The following is a 22,609-nucleotide window of genomic DNA, read 5'->3' on the forward strand; positions in this document are numbered from 1 at the left end:
CATTTTTTTTATTGTAAAAGGCAGTCGAAGTACTGGAATTTTACGTATCACGGAAGTGCCGATTTTGAATGTAATGAGCCTCTGATGTTTTCGCGGCTCATGATTCACAGGATACAGCCGTTAGAATCGCTCCATTTTATATTGTTTCGAGATGATGTCATTGAAAACAATCGAATCACATTCAATGATTTTGAGGAAGTGATGTGAAAAATAGATCTAGGGAATGAACTGAGCTCGTTGTCTGAATTCACATCAAACGCGAATGTTCAAAGTATGATATCTATAATACAGTGATGGCATTAAAAATACCAAGTGCAGATTCTCTTCATAGTGACTGAATCTGTTGTGTGACTTAATGGGTCAATGTTCCAAGCTCTAAAAAGAAAAAAAAATAAATCTTTTGTCCATGTTCAAATTTGAAATTGAAACATTTGAAATAGTTTCCCTTTTCTTGGGTGCTTATAAACCACTCTAATTATGAATGAATAATTTTATCCATCAATCTTCACAGTTAATCTGCTCTAGCTCAAGGAAAAGGTTGGCAATTATGTTTTCTAGTGTGTCAATTTGTTCATTTCAATGTCAAGATATACGTTTGCCTGCCGATGAAAAATTTATATAAAACCAGACCTGAGGACATTCACGTATAAAATCACTTCTCGTGCTTGGCACGAGTGCCGAGGTTGTAGATTCCTGCTTTAGGTTATATTCAAGATCTTGATTAACATATAACTCCCACAACGTTTGTTTTCGAGGTTTAACTTCAATACTGTTAAAAATGTTTGAGTAGCATTTTGCCGTAACTTCTATATATACTGTTGAGGGGGTATGATTGAATTCAATTGTTTTATCAATAAGACTACTTGAATTACCATTTCCGATTGCAGATAGTATTTTAGCACTCTAATATTATCCATGCCTTACCAAATTTCGGAGCCAGTGGGATTTCAGTCGTTTGAACCCGACTATCCAGAATTAAGTTTCTTTACATATTAAGAATTTGTTATCATCTCGAACATCTCATCGATTTTATCGCTCGTCAAAAAGCGTGTGCGGTAAAGTTAGGTCATATTTTTTCTTAGAGTTTCTGGAATAAAATATTTTGTGCTCTAAATATGCCATCACGACACCGCGATTTCAATCATTTTGAGAAAATTGTTTGCAATTGTTGTTGCAATTGTTTTATCAATAAGACTACTTGAATTACCATTTCCGAATGCAGATAGTATTTTAGCACTCGAATATTATCCATGCCTTACTAAATTTCGGAGCCAGTGAGATTTTAGTCGTTTGAACCCGACTATTTAGAATTAAGTTTCTTCACATATTGAGAATTTGTTATCATCTCGAACATCTCATCGATTTTATCGCTCTTCAAAAAGCGTTTGCGGTAAAGTTAGGTCATATTTTTTCTCAAAATTTCTGGAATATAATATTTTGTGCTCTAAAAACGCCATGACGACACCGCGATTTCAATCATTTTGAGAAACTCTTTATTATACATTTGCAAACGAGAATACCGTACCGTCGGCGTCTGTTTCAAATACATTTGCAAAAGAAAATACCGTGCCGTCGGTGTTTCTGTTCAACGTGACCCTATGAAAGCAAAAATAATAATCGATGAGAGCTAAGATGTTCTCGATAAATGTCCCAACTTTGCAACCATGAGAGCAAAGTCTAATATAAAGTCACATAAATATAGACTTTTTTATAGTTCATACCATACCCAATGACATAATAATTTCCGTCTACACTGTGCTATAACTCAATTGAATAATTTGACATAAAGAAAGCAACGCTAGTTAACATTCTGTTATAGAACTAAATTCTACTAGTTTTGAGTTTCAATTAATGACGATTTGGTATTGAAAATATAGCATCATCAAAAACGCTTTATTGTTTTTCATTTACCAATTATTGTTACCATTACTCTGTTAAGTTGAAGATTCTGAGAACGAAATAAAGTGATTTGGAATTTGACCTTTATTGAGTACAAATCAGATGCTGTTTATTTATGATTGTCAATGCTTCTATATACACTTCATGTCATCTCCCGTTTTTTACTTTTCTGCAGATTTTTCATCGTTGGCAGTTTCAACCTTCATCGAAACATGAAACATAACACACATACAAGGGTTGGGAGGGGGTTGCGGGTTCTGAGAATCGGTTGGGCCCTGGAAGGGAGATAGAACACAGCATCGCAATCATTATTAGGCAATATTTGTTTGACTAATACTGGTAAAAAATATAGTGACGTAATCCGGTAATGAGGTGATCAATTAAAAACATTCTTTCATTTTAACTAGCTGAATTTTACATTATAGTTGAATGTCGGTGCCTTCTCTTATAACTTTGAATCTGGATGATGAATGAAGCGTTTTACAAATTTTAATTTGCCCAAGTTTTTAGGGCGAATATGACAAGATTTTGACTGACAAATCTTTCAGATTGATCATGCTGGTTTGCTGAATTCTTGTAATCCCAAATGGCCTAAGATGGTTAGTTTCATTTGTAACCAAAATTAAGCGCTTTTCTTTATTATGAGGTCTTCAAATTTGGTTATTCCAATTTTCAAAATCATGATGGGTGGTATGTTTACCCAGACAATGATTACTAATGTCATTGTAGAAGTTTTACTTCAAACTGTACACTGCTACCTACATCTCAGTGACCAAATTTATTTCATAATAAACACTGTTTTTATTTTTATTGCTAATAATATACCTTAACATGTGAAAAGTCTTTTTTTTTTACCCGGTGTCTTCCATCTTTCGTATTTGAAAGTGACTAATGACTGGTTGCATTCTTCCATCTGATTTGTTATATCTCTGATAGTGATTTTTTCGTGTTACAGCAAATTCAAATGTACTTCAGTTTGTAGGGTGCCTGTGACAAATATTTGGTGACAAACATTCGTTTTATGTATCCATGCTTGGATTATTGCTGAAATCTCATTACCTTGCTTAAAAGTTTCTGGTGTTGGAAATATCGACTCAGTTGAAAATATTCTCATGTTAATATACATTGGAAGTTTTGTCTGTAACATATTTTTTCTTCAAAAGAAATGTAAATACGACAGGTATCAATAATATTACTCACAATTTTAGTTTGGTAAGATGGCGTTTCTGGACAAGTAGACCTATGGATCGTTTATTACTTATCGATCCAGATAAGTATGCTGATAAGTATTTGTCTGTCTGTCTGTTTGTCTGTTAGATGCACGCGATATCTCACGAAAGCGAGGTTGAATCTGTTCCAAATTTTGCATGTGCATTTATCATATCTCGAAGCCTATTGATTTTGGATGAATTATGTCGTATATCTAGCGAGTTATTAATTAATTAGTGATGGGGCACACGGTGTCGCTATGGAATAAGAGCGGATGAATCGAAACCGCAGTTTCTGTTCTGGCACTTTCTGTTCTGTTCTGTTCTGTTTCTGTTCTCTAACTTTCGATCGATAAGTCTTCGGTCTCCGACCGATATTCTCGTTATTATATTATTGTTGTGCAAAAATCGCTTTTCTCTTCAACTACTGAACCAATTGCTTTGAAAATTTCCGTGTTCGAAGCTTGTTGTTGTCGTTAGAAGGTTATTACCTGTTTCATATATATCTGTGGTCTCTATTGGATTCGTTTTTTCATTTTGAAATTTCTTGTGACGACGTCATAAAAATTAAAAATTGCGCACGGTGACGTGGTTCCGTGATAACATCACATTGATCTAGTGGCCAGACTACCTGCATAAAGATTTGATACTACTCCGTTTTGGCCGCTTGTGTCCCATATATTTGAGCATTGCTCTCCCGTATTCCTAAGTCATAAGAAACTATACTTTTGCAGCGAAGTTTGTTAATCAATACGAAGCCGAATCTAAACACGCGGTGTGGTGCGAACAAAATTCGTAGTTTGTAGTAAACAGTTATCATTCAACCTAATGTGTTATTTTCCAGATTTTTGCTCCACACTGTTTGTGCAAATAGCCTATTTTCGCAATTCCATTGTTAATGCTCAGGTATAACACGGTAAGAAACTTGGTTATTTTAATTTTCCTACGATAGGTAGCAAGATAAAGTGTTACCATGGCAATACAAAATATATGCCACCTTTCTTTTGATCACTCTGACAGAGATTTTGGGTTCTCAAAAAGGTTGTGTCCCACATTTTTTTCTGATCTTCAAGTATTATATTTACCCGAAGCTAGTGCAGAACACAAATCCCACTTCATTTGCTCACACAATCTATTTCTACCTTACCTCAGAACAAGTGGGCAAGTTTTGGACATTTTTGATGCACTGAAAGATTTTGGCCTTATAATAATAAAAACTCGATGTTTATATGATAAACATTGGTATTAGAAACGTGTCCAAACTAAGTCGGTAATTTATTGCAAGCGAAGGTACAATTATGAAAAAAAAAGTTTTTACTTTGTTCAACGTTAAGTACGATTTACCATGATTTTTTTCCGGATATGGTGGATATTTTATTACATCACCGGACGAATTTTTTCACCTGTTTTTCATAAGGTATCATTGATACGGGACGCTTTCCAAAGATGCATACCCATTCCTTTAAAGATTTGATACCTCTTTATAAAACATGTCGTAAGATTAATAGCAACTTCGCATACATAATAAAACAAATTTTACATTTTTGCAGACCGTGCGGTTACATCCGAAACATTTAAATAAATATTTGCACAATTATATCGAAACAACTGATTGGTTGTATTTTGCGACTGACGATCCAAATCCGTTATTTATGTTACTGATAAGTAAATAGTTCATTTCATGTTGGTATACTGTCAAAAACTTAGTTTGGTCACTGACATATCAAAACGATTTAATCTATTATTATGTGTATTCTAATTGAGCACGGACTGGCGATATATTTTCTGACCAAGCTTAGTAATAAATATTATTTTAATACATTGAGACTGCCACATTAACGGATATATTTACGTGAATTTACTGGAATTGTATTACTTCATATGTAAGATGTGACCTGTTTACCTAATCTGCGATCAGGATATAGATAGGAGTATAGAGCGCGTCGATCGAAAAACCTGAAATAGAAAAGTTTCTCAATATTTGCAATTTCTCAAAGCCCAATGCAGCTTAGAGACAACTCTTAAAGATAAAGATAAATTATATAAATTCACGATAAGATCGAATGCTAATACTATTAGAGAGAGAAGTAGTGAATATAAACTGTGAGAAACCTGGAAAGGAAAGGAAGCTATAAAAAAATACAACACGAACTTTGGCGACGTGTTTTGATTGCATTTATCACACTGTGAGTCAGTCGGTGAACGTAGGTAGCAACCAAACGTGCGTCGGAACTGGACTTCCAACTATGTGGACGCAAGTTAAGATTCTTCCGCTCCGCTCTGCCTCCTTCATCTCTTTACAAATGTTTCATGGGTCTAATAAATAGTTCTTGAAATAATTAATCGAAGAAATAAATTACAAGAGGCAAATATAGGCAGGAGCATCATTGAGTCATATTTATTTATATATATACTTCATGTTTATTAATGAATATTTGCTTACTAAAATTGCAGATGCAAGTAAGAGGTTTAATGATGAGGTGGCTAACCCTGTTAATAGTTTGTGGCTGCTTTATTCCTCTAGGTAAATGCGAAAATATTGTTGAAACAGATGACGAGTTGCCATGTGTTGGGGATGATTGTGTGACTGATTATGTCCCAAGCTTTGAAGAAATTGACTTTGGCGATCTTGAAGTCGATTTTCAAGATACTGGAGACGTACTTTTCCCGGACCTGAATGATTTCTCAGATGATCTCGGAGACCTTTCAAACACCGATCTTAATGATTTGCCTGCTGTTCTAGGCGACCTTGATGACATTGAAACAGCTGAGCATGACGCCGGCGAAATGGGCACTAATATTGACAATTGTAAGAAGAGATGTGGCTATTCATGAGTATAGAATACACGCAATATTTTCTATGTCATCTATTTAAACTCCTTTGGGATATATATTCATACAGTATTATACTGGGGTAGGGAATTTGAAAGTCATTAAATACCTAAAATATAAATCGTATGTAATGTACAGTCCTGTTTAAATAAATGAATGAGTGCGAGTGCATCTATCATTTATACTCATTAAATGTTGAATGTGTTTTTAAACCAATATTAGAATTTGTATTTAATATAAAAACTTGAATGCAAAGTATATTATGCATCAATTGACTGCCTATTTACAACGAAATTTAATTTCGTCATATTCACCTGTCATATTCACTCACCTATTTGAGAGGTAACAATTTCAAAAGATTAGGATGACTGCCCATTTATTAGGTTGCATGTTGAACAGCGAATACGAACATGAGATGGCGGGAATCGACGATCACCAATGTCTTAATTCCCGTCGCTTTTACGGAAACTTATTTCTTTGCCCATATGTAAATTTTTCTATAAACTTTTCTATACAGTTTTTGATCAACTGAACGCAAGAATGTGTGAACTTGATTCTAAGTTGGAAGAAATCAAGAATTCGTTTTCATCATCGTTGGAAACTCTTCGATCAGTTACACATGATGGTTCGTAGCTGCTTGTAAACATATATAAAATGTCAGAATATGTCCTATTTACTATTATCTTCGTCGTCTTGTGGCGTTTGCTTCTAAAGCTATCTTGCCGTCATCTCATTTTGTAACATTTGATTATTTTATACGTTTTAACGATTCGAATGTAATTGTACCCGTAGTATATGTTTTTCATAATTCATTTTAGATTTATTCAAATCATACAATTCAGATCTAAGGCCTGCCTAATTTTAGGTCGTAGAAAATTCCTTCATAAAACTCTGCCAAGTATCTGTGTACTATTTAAACAGCGGAAAATAAATATTTTCAACCCATAAATGTTACATGACTGATCAAACTTCAGTAGCATATCCTATCTAATTTACAATTTCCGTCAAGTCCGATTTTTCGCTCCCATGGAATTAGAAAAAAAATATCATGGTTTACGCATGTACAGTACAGCATTCCTTCTGTTTTACAACACACAACAGGCGCTGTATGAAACTGGTTCAAGGCAATTTTTTTGTGGTATTTTAATAAATTTACTCAACATCAAACGCGATCGATTACTCGAGACGATCGCGATCGACGTGTTGGTCACCACTGTTATAAATCTAATACGTTTACGCGTCGCTTGTAACTGTCCTAACTGTACTCTTTTAAGTTTCCAGAGCAAGCTATACAAAACGAACTTGGGGTTGGGTCATTATTTTCTAAATGAATGGGAAAACTGATACCCAATACTACGAACTAACACAAATGAAGTTTTAAAATTAGTTTGCTTGGACAATTAGAAATAATTGGTGTTGGGCTGAAGTAATCACTTCGACCACGATGTCAAAGTGACACAATCCAAAACTTATATTTTGCGAAAACTACATATCATTCTTCATTAAATTATTACACTTGTAGTTTTCTTTCTTTTCTAAAAAACCTTTCGAAAATTGTTTTTGCTCTCATTTCCTATTTTCAATTCTTATCTCGTAACTTTTTACTGATAAAACATTCAGGTAAATGTGACGTTAAATACTCTGGAAAATGTTTCCACGTTGTCTGGAAAGAATCCAAGGATATCACACAAGCTAATGCGAGAACAATTTGTGGAAACATTGGTTGGGATCTGGCAAACATATATACCGAAGAACATTACATCAAGATTGAAGAATATTTACGGCTTCAAATGTTTTTGAACCAGATGGACGGCGATGTATGGCTGGGAATGAAGTTTGATCCAAAGGTATGATATGCACTTCATGGGCGATTGGGTACTTCCACTCAGGACTGTTCTTCTATGATATAATACTCAATACGAAAGCTAGCAATATTGTTGGGGAATCAATCTTTTAAAGTGATAAGGTTTATATTCACAAAATTTAGTTCATATAAAAGGGAATTTTGAATCCGTGTGATTTAAGCAAACACAGCGTTTATATTTTCCAAGAGGCATTTTTTACAGGGCCATTTCTAGCTTTTTACACTATATATCTGGAAGACAAAATATAGACGATTCAACCAGAATAATCACGTGTTGATTTGCATGACACATAATGTTAAAATTTATGTACGCAGACAAATGAAGTCCGATCTGAATCCAATGCGCCAATAGATTTTTCTGAAGTAACCTGGCATCCATCCTTCCCATCATCTGAATCGAATGAAGAAAGCATGGCTCTACGTATTGCAAGAAATAATGAAGAGGATCAAGGCATAATCAACGTTCACGCTGGGTCACACCTAAGCGGTGCTTTATGCGAACTATAGGTTGACACGGTTTTGCAAAGCACAGATAATTAACTTCAAATCAAAAAACTAAATTCAAACCTACAGTAGTGTGAAAATGAATTCGTATATGATCGGAATCAGTAAATTTATTCGTGATTTTTGTGCCATCGAACCAATTTATATAACATGACCCAAAGAAATATCAGGTTTAATTTCTAATGAATTAAACTAAAATCAATTTTTGTAATCTCACTGTCAGTTGAATATCTGTCCGACAACTGTTTATCCATTATCAACATCTCTCTTTCTTTTATTGGTTTAATATTCAATATGTTTTATATCTCGACCAGAAACCTCAAATGATATAAAGCAAAATTATATTTCATACGATTTCTTTTAGCAAATTCCCAATTTAAATTATCATATTCGGAAAATATAAGTCAAATCACATAATATAGTAGTCTATGGATGTTAGCACGTGTAACTTTTTAGGTGTTGTTAGTTGTTTTAGTTAAGTTCAAACATGATCTTCTTCATCGAGTCAAATCAATGTCGGATATCTGTTAAATCAAGAATTTCACAATAGACATAGTTCTGAATACTGAAAACTGAGCAAAAACAGATCCGATTTTTGTAAGCTCAGCTGCAAAAGCTATGAGAAGGGGCAAAAATGAAAGTTATCAATTGAAAGGCTAATGGGGTTAGATTCAGGCAGTCATAGATGAGTGATAAAGGTTGTATATCGTGTCCCTACTCCTGCAGGGAGGCAAAATTAATTCAATATTGGGGCTAACCGTAAAATATATATATTGAAGAAAATGTAGAATAGATTGGTTTCACGAGTAGACGGATAAGCCAAGTTACCTCATTCAAGAAAATGTACGTATATATCTCATTACGTAAGATGCATTACCAACGCGCGCTTTACATATATACATACAATGCATAACTTGGCCAAATATAACGTAAGTCCTTAGCTGCGGGTCACTTTGCCCATTTGCTATATGGTCTTTTAATGTCTACCCTTAAGACAAAACCCTAAGACACAATAACCGGTACTAAGACATTCGAAGAATGGGTTCGGGAGCACCCGCTAAATCCATCCACTGGTAATCCTTGATTTCATTAGCCTTTCATTACAATTTGGTTGTAATTTGTCGTAATCTCCATCTCCAGGAAAAAATGTAGGCGAACAAGATTAGTTACCTCCATATTGGTACACACACTTCTGGAGCGCCGGATTGCCGATATATACTCGATATTTCAGAACAACAGAGATTTTTGTAATCGCATGGAATTATTGGGGTGATGACATTGATTTGACAAAGTATCAGCTTGTTTATTCGAAGTACTATATTTGTCATCTTAATTTATACACTATTGAAACTTTTCGAAATATCGAACTGTCCATTAAATCAAAATATACATCGATAATGAATAATATAGTCTAGCGCAGGGGTCGGCAAACTTTTGTCATTCGCGGGCCAAAATTAAAGGTTGCAAGTCATTGGCGGGCCGCACATATTTTTAGAAAATTAAAAACCGAAGAAATGGCTATTGAATCACATTTTTTCACACAGATTTCAGTTGAATTTTAAGCAGTGTGCGAAGACTGATCATTTGAATATTTTCTGCGTCGTTAAACGATTTGCACTCAGTATCAACTTTTTTCAGTCTGTTGCCATTTCTCTAACTATAATCAATTATAGGTTTATTAAACGAGGGATTGTGAATTATATACCTATTAGGTTATAGTATAATTTAGTGTCTCAAAACGAATTCTGTGAAGTAAAGAATATAATCGTCAATACAGCTGTTTTGTTAATATAATTCAGTGAAGCGTCGCGGGCCGGATTATATTGCTCCGCGGGCCGGAGAGTTGGCGAACTGATATTTGGAAGATAGCTTCATCAGATAATAATCAGAAAAAGTCATATCGGATGGCTTTTATCCGGCAAGATTTTCGTCAATAAAACAGTGCTTTTAATAGTAGCAAGTATCCATTAATTAGCATTTGATAGGCAGCCTAATTAAACCAGACAATTAAATTGTGTAAAGACTCACACTATAAATATCATTACAATTATTCTAGTTGTGAAATGATATTAGTGTGTGATCAAAATATCACAACACTCATTGAAGGCATTTTAAATATGTAGAGTGCAATATGGAAATGCATTGCGGGGAAAATTTTCCGCCTATACATGATTGATCACTGTTATGTATGCAACGCAGCACACAAACGCGTATTTGTCTCTTGAAGAATGACCAATTATCCTTACGTTAGCATTCAGGATGTCATTCGTTGTAGTCATTGAATTGCATTGTATCATTACTGATTTAGCTTTGTATAAAACCGCTGTTTCTAGTGCTTATTTTGTAATGTGAGGCGGTAGACGTGCCTGGTGGGCGTTTTGAAAAATTGATTAGCTGCAAACTGGCATTTCAATGTTAAAATTAAACATTTTCAGTACTATTACGAAGGATTGCAATATTAGTATAGTTTGATATTTCAGAATTATACCCAGTATTTACGATTTTGTATATACTGAAATGTAAATAATCAACTTTACAGAAAAACAAAGACAGTATATTATAAAATGTAAACGGTCAACTTTACAAGAAAACAAAGACAGATGTTTTTTGGTCGTATGGAATTAGAATTAGAGCAGCTATAAATCGTACTCTCAAGGTGAAGTAACCATATCTGCACAATGGCGACTGTGTTACTTTATATTTTGCTGCTTTTCTTTGGAATAGGAATATGTCAAAGTGAGTAATTTAAAATTTAATCATTTTCAGCATTCAAGCTAGCTTTCATTATAGAGATTTGCATCCATTTGACTGCATGTCATGCTGCTAAATAACCGCACTAGTCTACGTGGCATACACAGAAATCTGATAATTCGACTTCTTCGAATAAAAATTCACGATCACTCCGTGACAATTTGCATCGATACCGCTGAAGCCGTAGCGGCAAGCACCGGCTTTGTTGTACTATTTTGACGTACTGCCGCGTGGTGGGGCAATATGTTCAAAATAAACAATATTTTTGAAGAAATATCAAACCCGTATAACTCCGAAATGATTTGTAAAATATTAAATAAATATAATAACCATTTAACTACTTCTTCCACTGTTATTTACTGAAACTCTCAAACCGATTTTTATCCGGTACGATTTTTTCCAAAAAAAAAACAACTTCAACAACATTTAGCGAATCGATCGATAATGCCCACTTTCTGTACGATTACGTATAATATATTAATACAATCTGGATTTATTTTTGTCATTAATAAATTAAATGTGAATGATTAAATGTATTGATTTTTGGATTATATATCAGTTGAAATTCGATCAAGCATTTCAAGCAAATCTCAATGTTCCTCGGAAAAAGACGAATGCATCTCTCTGTCATTCAACTCGGTGTGTATATCACTCAGCATTTACGGTTAAAATTGCAACAAAAATATCATAAAAAATGTGAATATTTTTATTTTATTTTTGCAGGTACAAGATTTGAAAAGTGAGTAACAACTTTTTAGATAACTGGATATCGAATCGTTTTGAATGTTGACTATAAATTAATATGTGACCAATCAACTAGAAAATGACGCTTATTTCGTTGCAGAAATATTACTGATAAGGCTGGAAATTGTTAACCGGTTAACCGATTTTAGATGGTTAACGGTTACGATTTATTTTAACCGTTAACTGACATCTCGGGTACAAATCATTTTTATACTGTACAATTTCTTCAAAAATGATTACGTCATCGCAAATTTATCTCCTGTGGCGTTTGTTTCAGAAGAATATCACTAACTGTATTGGTAAGGACCCGAAAATCTGTAATTTAAATAATTAAGTACAATGATTGCTGATTATAAAAATTTACAATGATAAATTCAGAATCAGTCTACAATCGAAATATATTGTTCACGATTTTATTGCAAAATCGTATATATATTCAATGTCATCCAACAAGTGCACAGATGATGCCGTTTTTCTTTATGATATTTCGGAGTAGAATTTGTACATCGATCACTGAAAATTTGTCACATAGATGACGTTTGGTAACGGAATCGGGTTTTCTACAATACTTCCACATGTCCTAACCACGCTGCGCATATCTCTCGCAAAAGAGCAATCATGTACTATCTCGATTCGTGAATAATTTTGAGCGATACCGGGATAAGATCACGCGAAATTGCTTTATAACCATTGTGACGTAATAACGGTTATATCGTAATAAAGTATCTTTGAATATTTAAATTAGCTCGTATACATATAAATGCTGTCAACATTTTTGATCATTTTTTGTTTGTGATTTTGCATTCGCAGACAAACTTGAGGACAAAAATTTCCAAGACCGTCTTGCTGAGCAGATTAAAAGACAGCTATTGAACGAAGCAGGTAATCATTTTTCAGATAAAAAGGAATAGGGATATTGTAATAGTAATGAGCCAACTAAGTCTATATGATTAGAATATTGTGTTTTCCACCGAAATTCCAGCTATATTACAACCGTTTCAGAGAAACCAACGTCACCAGAGGAAAATGTTGGCCAACTTCTTTTCATCAATAAAAGCATGACGTACAAACAATCGAAAGAGTACTGCCATAATATGAGCCGAAATTTAGTATCTGGTTACATTCGCAATAAAACTGTGCTCAATTTTACAAAGATTGGAGATGCACATTCGTAAGTGTAGAAATAAATTGAAAAAATATTTAGATAAAATCCTAATGGAAGAGAATAAATATTTTATTACTTTTAGCTTGTGGATTGGTTTAGACGAATTGAATGGATTTTGGCGTTGGGCGGATGGAGTCAATTCTACTGCTAATAACACTAATTGGGGTACAAACCAGCCAGAGAATAATAACGAGAAATGTGCGGTTGTTTTCCCTAAAAACAATTGGACAATTCATGATTATCCTTCTGATAATCCTCCGCATAATTTTTCTTTTATATGCGAAAAGAAGATAACTGATCAATGCTAACATTTACAAATGACCGAGAAAACACATGAATGCAATTTTGTTGTATTTTATTGTTACGTTATAACTAAAGAAATTACCAATTTACATTTCAAATATGAATGTTTTGATTCTGCTTTCATTCTTAATTTTTGTGAAATTAATTTTTGGTTCTAACGGTTTTCAGAAGAGTTTCATTTGATATATTTTAAATAGGTATTTTTGTCTGAACGTATTTTGTCAATGCATAACACATTTATCTGATGAAATGACTCTATATATCCAACGATAATGGCTTTGTTCCTTGATTGACTCATGTACACAAATTAGAATGCAAAATCGATGCACATCGATGCTTGAACCCGGAAAAGCATGCCCTGTTTAGGATCAAAATGCTACGCCAGAGGCTAAAATACTCACAATAGGGTATTGTTTTTGCAACTTTGGGGGGGTTACAAAAGTGTCTTGGTGACATCTGTTGGTACGCTGAATTACATGACACTATTAAAACTATTCTATATCATTTTAATAAGACTACAGTAAAGAAATCAAGCGTCATTCTCAATCTTAATATTTATAAAAACAATCATAACACAAACAATATGTTATATGTTCGGTCATAAAACAAAATATCAGATTTGGAGTAAATTATCGTAAAGTTAGAATACTTTTCGTTCCCGCCTATTATCTCGGTATTAATCTTAGTTGGGCTAGTTTTTCATTTTATTCAAAGCTCGAATTCGTCGCATACTCGCTTCAATAAAATCTGGACCAAGTCTGTATTGGTTGTAATCTGTGTAACAGCAAATCGTAATTTTAAAGATCGTTAGCAGTTTTCTTTTTGAATTATGAATGATTGGTGATTTTAACAAAATAACTAAACGTAGATTCTGCTATGCTGAGGAAAATCAATGAAGACGTGAGTGGACGACGCTGTAAATGTTATTATACTTTATTTCGTTTACCGAGTCGCGCACAAAAATTGATTCTACAATTATTTTTAAGCCCACGTTGCCTTTATGTTTTATCAAGCTTTTATAAAACTTTGCTATCATTTTATTGTCTGTGTTTACATCGTATTCAATTGTAATTTCACTTTTATCAATTATAAAAAATAAATAAACTAATATTTAATTATCGTAAATTTAGTATTTTGTTCGAGTTCTTCTAAATACTTCCAAGTCATGCGGAAGTTTATGGCAGTCAATGCAGGACAATGCGGACGTTCGCTTAACGAGCAGGCGTAGGTAGAGATTCGTCATAGCTTCCTCATTGAACTATTTTGAGCATTTTGAGCGTTTTAAAGCTAACCATGGCCATGCATATATCAAGAATGAGAATGTAATTTATCCCTGGCCACTACTCAGACCAATACACCATACATTTAAATATCCATAAGTGAGATACTGTGAATAGTCAATCAGGTAGAGACTGGCGTTGTTGATGCCATATTGTTGTTCCGACTTGAATGAATGTATTAGCGCAATTTAGGCACAAGGCAGTTTGTTTATCAGGTCGAAACAGCAGTCTAGTTCCAACTTTGTCATCGCTAACTGCAAATCAATACAGACTTTTGACGATGTTAGTATATTTTTGATGTTGTCGTTGAATTGAAGATGTAGAAAACGGAAAACATCATGAAGATAGCCATCGAACTATCGTTGTTTTTCCTAGTTTTACAACTTACAAAAAGCTGCGATGGTAAGAACCCCTTTTATTAATTTCTCCTTTCTTAAAAATATCAATGCTCGGTCTCACTGTATTGTGTAGCAAGGCAGCCTTCAACAACTGACAATACTTCTCAAAATTAGAATTATGTTAAAACAAACATTATATATGTTTTTTTAGACGGCAGCACTGAATTATCCATTGAGGAAGAAGACAGCAAGACGTTTGAAATCAACTTTTCATCGGTGTGTTAATAATTTTAGATGTAACGAATATAAAGATATCAATTCTTAAATAGATCAAGGTCTTCCGATATTCTATATTTCTAATAACATCAATGACTGACACTTTGATAAACAAGTTTGCAGAATATCTTGAATAATATGAATAAATGGGAACCCCCAAAAAATCTCAATTAAATTTGTAGCAGAAATTATGTTCTTTTATTTTCTATTTTTGATAAAAGATATTTTACATTTGTTTTACAGCCTGAGGAATTAGAACGTAAGTATATGTGTGAGTAGATTATGTTGAATAAATTTTGGTTTAAAATATACTATTAATATTGATAGCATGTAGTCTACTCGCGCGATCAAACAGTACAAGTTCAAGGTAGGGAAATGAAAATAATCATATATGCTTGGATATTGAAAGCATCAAATCCGAATCAAATACCACGTACCGCTTCAATCTGAGGATGCCGATGGATGGAGATAGATTTATTTGCGTTTTTGAAATTAAAACTTGTGAATGCGTTTCAAATAAAAATGATTAGACTTTTGAGACTTTTGGGACATACGAATCATTTTGTTATTATGTTGTTGTTGTTAAATTTTTTTTATTTTTATTGTTGTTATGAAAAAATCGCTTTTCTCATTATTTACTTGACCAATTGCATTGGAATTTTCAGAGGTTTAAAGATTGTATTTTTGATATAAGGGTATTTTTTTTAATTTCAAAAATTTTTGTGGGTTTAAGTGTCTGAAGCAATGGTCGAAAAATTTCATGTACTTGCGGGCCGCATTAATTTCCGCCTACGAACAATCGCCGCAGTCGCACCTTCTTTGCTGTGTTAAAACCCTTCCGCAATGCGACGTGTATGTGGTCTTTTTCGATATATCATCAAACATTACTTTTTTTATTCACTTCTTATCAATGTGAAGGATGATGTTGTTTCTGTGTCATGGCCAAAGCGTTAAAATCAAATGGTACTTTTGTTGGCCCCGAATACGTCGACCAAATGACGATCTGACAAGCGAGTACAAAATTTATTTTTGTGTAACGTACTTTATATAAAACTGCTCACAGAAATATGTGTCTCCGAACGAGCACATCACACGTTTTCTACTGTAGCACGGATGAGTATTGGCGCAACCCCGGGTCTCGTGGTCGAATTTCGTATTCGCAAGACACGTTCCATAATGACGTTTAATCCCCTAATAACTGCGATGCTGACATGGCAAACTGGTTTTGAAATGCGCAAGAATGAAAAATATCATTCCGTCCAAGCACTTTCGAATGTTCGGCCCTGGTCGCAAACTCTCCTCCATCTCCCATTCATTTTTATATTTCAAAAATCAACATAAACTTACCTTATAGTAAAACGAACGATGGGGCGTTCACCAGGAAAAGGCAGAGAACTGACGCTCCTCACTACAAAACAAGCGTCGTACAGCAGTACTTGATACCCCATAAATTCGTGCGAAGGCAATTATAATTTTAGGATTCATTTTTGTTTTATGCATTAAAAGTTGGGTCGTTCGAGGACCGCAAAAAAATAGTTTTCGGGCCGCAGTTTATCGACCCCTGGTCTAAGGGATTTGTTTATATTTTTTTTGTGCGATTACGTCATCAAAATTCGAAATTGCGCTAATTGTGGCGGTTCCGCCTTCTCGTTAGCGATCTGATGGTCAGTCAGCACCTGTAGTCTACTATAACAGATTCCATGCCCTTACTACTTAGTTTTGGCTTTCGTGTCCATATATTTGAGCATTGATCTGTTGTTAACTTTCAGAGAAAATACGAGACAATGCGGAGTTACAAGAGCTTTTGTTGAAACAGTTATCTAAAGAAGCAACCGGTTGTGATTCTACGAGTAATTATATTGTTATTTATAGTATATAAAACACTGTGAAATCAACTAAAATTGGAAAGATGTAGTTGTTTGGTTTTGATTTTGGCGCGATAAAATCAATCAATGGAAACCTGTAGAATACTATACTATACTCCAAGTCGGTGGCTTTCGACCTTTGCCCAAGAGTATTAAATTAATTTAAATATTATTCTAATTAATAATTATTTTGCCGATATTGCGGTGTTTTACTGTGATATTTATGTTTACTGTGCTATTTTCATTTTGCCTTTGCTAGCGCTCGAATTTATTTATTTTTTGGGTTATTTGATATGGATCTTAGCTGTCTGGAGTAATGAACGAATTAAATGGATTTCAAAATTTCTCATATATAATGGTTTATACAACTTTATAGCATGCATTCATCAAATTGAGAACTAAATTTTGGTCGATTCTACAGTAGATTGTCGTTTCCGAGAAAAACCGCCCAAATATGTTTGCACATGATCAGGTTCTATATCCTCGATAAATAAATAAAAAAAGGTTGTTGTTCCGTTATCAATTGATTGCTGCTTGCATTTTGATTGTGCAAAAATATGTATACGTCTATTGCATAATTTTAACGTTTCTCTCACTTCAATACAGGTACTGTATCAATTGCTACAACCGTCATCAATAGTCTAATGTCAGAAGGAAATATGGTCACTAAACAATCAACAGTAGTTCCTACTCACAACACACGCACACAAGCTGGTAGTAGTGCCACCCAATCTACTCAAACGCTTACGTCTAGTGAAACCAATCAAGGTAACTATCCTTTTGTTTTCTGTAGCATAAGAAATGTATATATTCGGATGTATTCAATATAATGCTTATAACCATTGAGTCAATTTGATAGAGAAATCAATGTAGTTTTGATTTCAAAGCTAAAATTATTTCCTTTTTGAAAAAAATGTATTTGTTTTGTGGAGTCACAATCTATGCATCAAACTCTGCATTTAGATTCCACAACATATGGTGTAACAACTCGTGCTGAAACAACGACGCCTTCTACACAAACTACTAAAACACTTTCATGTGCTGAAAAATATCCCGAACTGTCTTCACCCTCACCCACAACCAGTAAGATTACATTCAGTTACAATAACTTTTTTTTTTTGAAAGGCAATTCATACGGTATTACATCTTGTCATTGCTCTATAAATTTAAATTTTGACGTAATAAAACAGTTGGTGTTGATTACCAACTTGCTTGATTACCAATCTTGCTAATTGCCATTTACCGAAACAAAAATGTGGGATAACTATAAAAAAGGAAATTCGGAAATTCTGTTTTCGCGAGAACCTACTTTGCAACGAAGCATAATTATATATGTTTGGCCGATGCAAATTCATTTTGTTTAATATCCTACAAGCCTAATCCCACAAAAGCCATTTCTCTCAAAATTGTATTTTTGCAAAAAGTGGGTTTTCGCAAAACTAAATTATCTTCTGCATTAGTTTATTCTAAGCGTTATAAATCCCCTCTTTCCTGTATGTTTGCTTGCATATTCGATCACCTGCGCAAACGTATACGTTATCAAACACGCTTTGTTTTTTAGAAACTCGACAACAGTAAACTTTAATATGATATTGTTTCTCGGTCACATTTTAAACTTCATTCCAAACTTCGTTCTATTTTTATACATTTACAGGCGATTTCAGTTCAGGCGATGCATGTTTAAACGGAACATGTTTCCGAGCGATTATTTCTGAACGTCAAAATATAACATATGACCATGCAGGGGTAATGTGTCAACAGCTCGAATCGAATTGGAGTCTTGCAAATATTTACGATGAATGCTATTTTGAACTTATCAAAAATTATTCAAAAACGCAGGACAAAAAAGAATTTAACCTATGGACTGGGATGACTATAACACCAGAGGTTTTTAAACTTTATCTTACAGCTTGTTTAGTTGATCCAATTGTTCACATAATATTTTGTCAATAATGGGGGTGAAATATCAATAATACATTCAACAATGCTCCTTCATAACTAGTTATTTATTTATCATTAAATAGTATTACTGAAGATTCCATATTTAAAGATACACGAAAAAATTGAAACTTGGTCGCTTTACTTATGTTCACGCGTTAAACCTGACTGACACTGCATAAAGTATCTCTTTTCATTGAGATGACATTTCAAATGTTTTTTGAACATGACGGTAGACAGGTATCATATAACATCCATATCATCCATTTTTATTGGATATCAATTGACTAGTAAAAGAGTAAAATTAATAAACATATATATATATTATTTGCGTATTTCGCTCCAAACAAGGCCCTGTACAAGCAGTCACTGATATCCCATCAAATCTAGGCTACTTACCACGTACAATCATTATATAGAAAACACCTAGGGTCGGACTCAAAAATGTCCCCGGGCGATGTCGCAATAGCAACCGTTTATCTCAGTCACACCGATTTCGTGCTCCGATCAGAAAAACTGTTATTCTTTTTATAGAATTCAACAGCATACTTTCGTTCGGGTGAGATCACAAGTTGGTCGATAACTTGGTATCCAAATGATTATCCTAACAATGAAAACGTATTTACCAACTTGGCTTTTCGATACAGCGGTATCTGGAAATACGACGGCCTTGTGAACATACAACCAGACCACAATTATGATGGAGCTCTTTGTGAGAAGCAGAATTAAGAAAAATAGAAATGGACGTTGTTATTAAAAACAGTACCATTTTAACAACCACACGGGGAAAACGCTTGTTTTTCTCGTGATATAAGGTATCCTCAATGCAGTGGTAGTGGAACTTTTAAATAACTTGGACTGAGTATATACAGAATCAAACAGTGAAAGATTTTGGAATGTTGCTAAATCTTATCATGAGTGCAAAATTTACTTCAAATTTTATAAAATTCATAGACATTCAAGGACAAAGTACGAATTAACGTTTCCAAATAAATATACAAATAAGAGTTGAATATATATGTTAGATACATATATTACAATAGTATAAACAAACCTATTTGACTCATCTGTTGTCTGTTTTTGAAAACAATATTCTTTTTTATATGATGTACAAACTCAATCATTATATTTTTAACTTTTATGAGTATACTAGTTCCAGCTACATTCAACGAGTGGTCCAAACCAATTCTTATTCGGTCAATGACGGATGGTATATAATATCAATATGTTTGTAATTGTTTGTTAAATTTATATCAATACATTGTATTAAAACGAGTAATTGTATATTATTTTTACCTATCAATTTTGTTGCTTTCATTTATTTTCACAATATTTGTTTAAAATTTCAAAAGTATTTGTAGAGCTTACACGCCTTTGTTGCACTTTATCAAACTACCAGGGAATCGGTAGCAACTTACTATTTGATTGGTACAATGGGAAGCGGGACTACCGCAACAAAAATTAACACGTTTTATTTTGAGCGCTTAGCTATAATTTTTAGTGTATTTCTATAAATCTGAATCAAAATAGCTTATTGCGTTTCTTGATATCAAATAAATAATATCCTAATTTTAGTAGACTTTTAAATCAATATAACAAATTAAATTTGTAACATTAAAATTATGCAACAATTTTTTGTTTCTCAATTTTTGTTCATTCTGTTGCAGCTTTCACAGTAATTTGGCTACTGACTGAAATTCAAGACGATTTTATTCCATATTTGATTGTTCTTATATATTGTAATTTAATTAAATTATTTATGTTTAATTAAGAAATAGCAGTTTTGCTTGATTTAGTTATTACACAAGACTTTATGTTTGCAAATATGTGAAACGTTCTTTGCTCGAATAACAATAATAAATAGTACTTGTTATATTTATAATACTTATTATAATAATTTTGGAACCTAGACTAGACTCTGAACGCAAATTTGTAAAGAGACCTTACATAAACTATGCTGTAAATTACCGCTAGAAAACTGTCTTGCATTCTATCCCTCGATTAGAGTCCTCTATTTCTGACTGTGACACAAAGCCAGCAAAGAGGCTATAAGCCTGTGGCAATGTCGACGAACTGAATTTGGAAAAAAACGAGATGCAAAACAAACATTTAACGCTTATACATAGAATGTCTTCCCGAATAAATACACCACATTCTTAAGTCAACATAAATTTTTTGACTGGTTAGCAACTTGCTCTGCAATAACTGATATTGTTGCAAAAATACTCCTACAGTCAATTATCACAACGTCAAAGCTTTTTTGTCTTAGAAATGACTCCACTACTACAGATTTTCTTTGTGTTATTTAATAAACCAATAAACAAACAACGTTTGAATGATTTTTCTTTTGCTCGATAGAAGACGCGATAATCATTTATTGAATATTTTCAGAATTTTTTTGAGAGAAAACAAATCAAAACTTTAATTGTGAGAAGATAATGCAGTATGCTAATAGTTCATATGCGCTTCAATATACATATTAATCCTAGATAGGCGGTCAGTATCAAATTCCGTGGTACTTACGTCACTTTGCCTATCAGGAATTCACACGTGAAGATTTTCTCTAGGGACAAAGCATCTATGTAAACGAGCTGGCCCAACTTTGAAAGGAATGTAATTGTGATTGATATTATTTATACCGGCGTTATACACTAGGCAAGGCGTTTTAAGATTTCAAAAAATAATTGAAATAAATATTCATAGTTTAGGCTTACCATATGAAACAAAAAATCGGGACAGTGCGGATTGGATAAACCTTGGTTCGATTCAGAGGATTAGTAATATTCAACTTATATGAATATTGGTAAAACTCAAATCAAGGAAAAGTGCTCGTAATTGTATAGTAATAATAAACAAAAAACTCATGACGGCCATACTGCATGACCGGGGCATGACGTTACGGCGGGACAGCGTGTCAAAATCGGTACTGGCCCAGCTGAACCGGGCCTAGTCACCCTTTCGCTTACAATTATCCAAGCGTAATTAGTATTGATTCAGGTTTTGATTCAGATAGAAGATGGGCTTGTTCAGACTGATATCAATGTGTCAAACTCAATGAATGCGAACACTAAGCATAAATAGCTTTCACGCGTGTGGGAGTATTGTCGGATACAATCATTTTTGATTTTGACAAATCTCCTAACTGTATATCACTGTTACAAATGAGTAGTAAAGGCGATGTAACTTTTTGATAACATGACAAAAAACGTAAATTTTGTTAAAGTTTCAAATTGCAAATTAAATATGAATTCATATTCATAATTTGTAAAAATATCTTTTGGAATTATTTATCGAATTACTTTCAGATTAAATGAAATAGTTTCACGACTGTATGCATAATATTCACAGCTTTTGTGAGGTTACGTCAGATGCTAATTGACATCGTATGCAGACAGCTGGTCTTGATTGAAAGACGAATTGTACCCGTTGTATGCTTATATTTTAGTAAAGAAAAGTGTAATTTATAGAGATTGTGATCATAGACAAATAATATATTAGCAGTAAAATCATGTATTAATTAGGAATGGAAATACAGTATTCAAGATACAATTGTTTTCTTCGAATTTACATTATCCATCATATCAAGGGAAATATGAGCGTAAATGAAATACAAAGCGTATACCAAGTTTGTCGTATTGTAGC

The 22,609-nt window shown here is 33.5% G+C and overlaps 3 protein-coding genes across 4 annotated transcripts; all 3 read left to right on the forward strand.

Moving 5' to 3' along the window:
- Positions 1-5,546: 5,546 nt before the first annotated feature.
- LOC120337865 (uncharacterized) lies at positions 5,547-8,711 on the forward strand. The gene is made up of 4 exons (XM_039405766.2): positions 5,547-5,916; positions 6,457-6,564; positions 7,560-7,786; positions 8,119-8,711. Exons 1-4 carry the CDS (start codon positions 5,562-5,564, stop codon positions 8,308-8,310), a joined length of 882 nt encoding a protein of 293 aa, XP_039261700.2. The 5' UTR covers positions 5,547-5,561; the 3' UTR covers positions 8,311-8,711.
- Positions 8,712-10,746: 2,035 nt separating this feature from the next.
- Positions 10,747-14,395, forward strand: LOC120337894 (asialoglycoprotein receptor 2-like). Its single transcript, XM_039405796.2, has 6 exons — positions 10,747-11,043; positions 11,618-11,697; positions 11,782-11,797; positions 12,613-12,684; positions 12,805-12,973; positions 13,050-14,395. The coding sequence occupies exons 1-6, from the start codon at positions 10,986-10,988 to the stop codon at positions 13,273-13,275; spliced, it is 621 nt and encodes a 206-aa protein (XP_039261730.2). The 5' UTR covers positions 10,747-10,985; the 3' UTR covers positions 13,276-14,395.
- Positions 14,396-14,655: 260 nt separating this feature from the next.
- Positions 14,656-21,295, forward strand: LOC120338170 (uncharacterized). 2 transcript variants are annotated; one of them, XM_078117440.1, is made up of 8 exons: positions 14,656-14,952; positions 15,100-15,164; positions 15,408-15,423; positions 16,934-17,014; positions 17,636-17,797; positions 17,993-18,110; positions 18,691-18,916; positions 19,502-21,295. In XM_078117440.1, exons 1-8 carry the CDS (start codon positions 14,889-14,891, stop codon positions 19,694-19,696), a joined length of 927 nt encoding a protein of 308 aa, XP_077973566.1. In that variant the 5' UTR covers positions 14,656-14,888; the 3' UTR covers positions 19,697-21,295. The 2 variants fall into 2 exon arrangements, with proteins under 2 accessions (XP_077973566.1, XP_077973565.1); XM_078117439.1 differs by having other exon boundaries at positions 14,657-14,952; positions 17,993-18,112; positions 18,684-18,916.
- Positions 21,296-22,609: the final 1,314 nt, after the last annotated feature.

This window comes from Styela clava, chromosome 10, assembly GCF_964204865.1.
Source record: "Styela clava chromosome 10, kaStyClav1.hap1.2, whole genome shotgun sequence".
In the NCBI taxonomy this organism is placed as follows: domain Eukaryota; kingdom Metazoa; phylum Chordata; class Ascidiacea; order Stolidobranchia; family Styelidae; genus Styela; species Styela clava.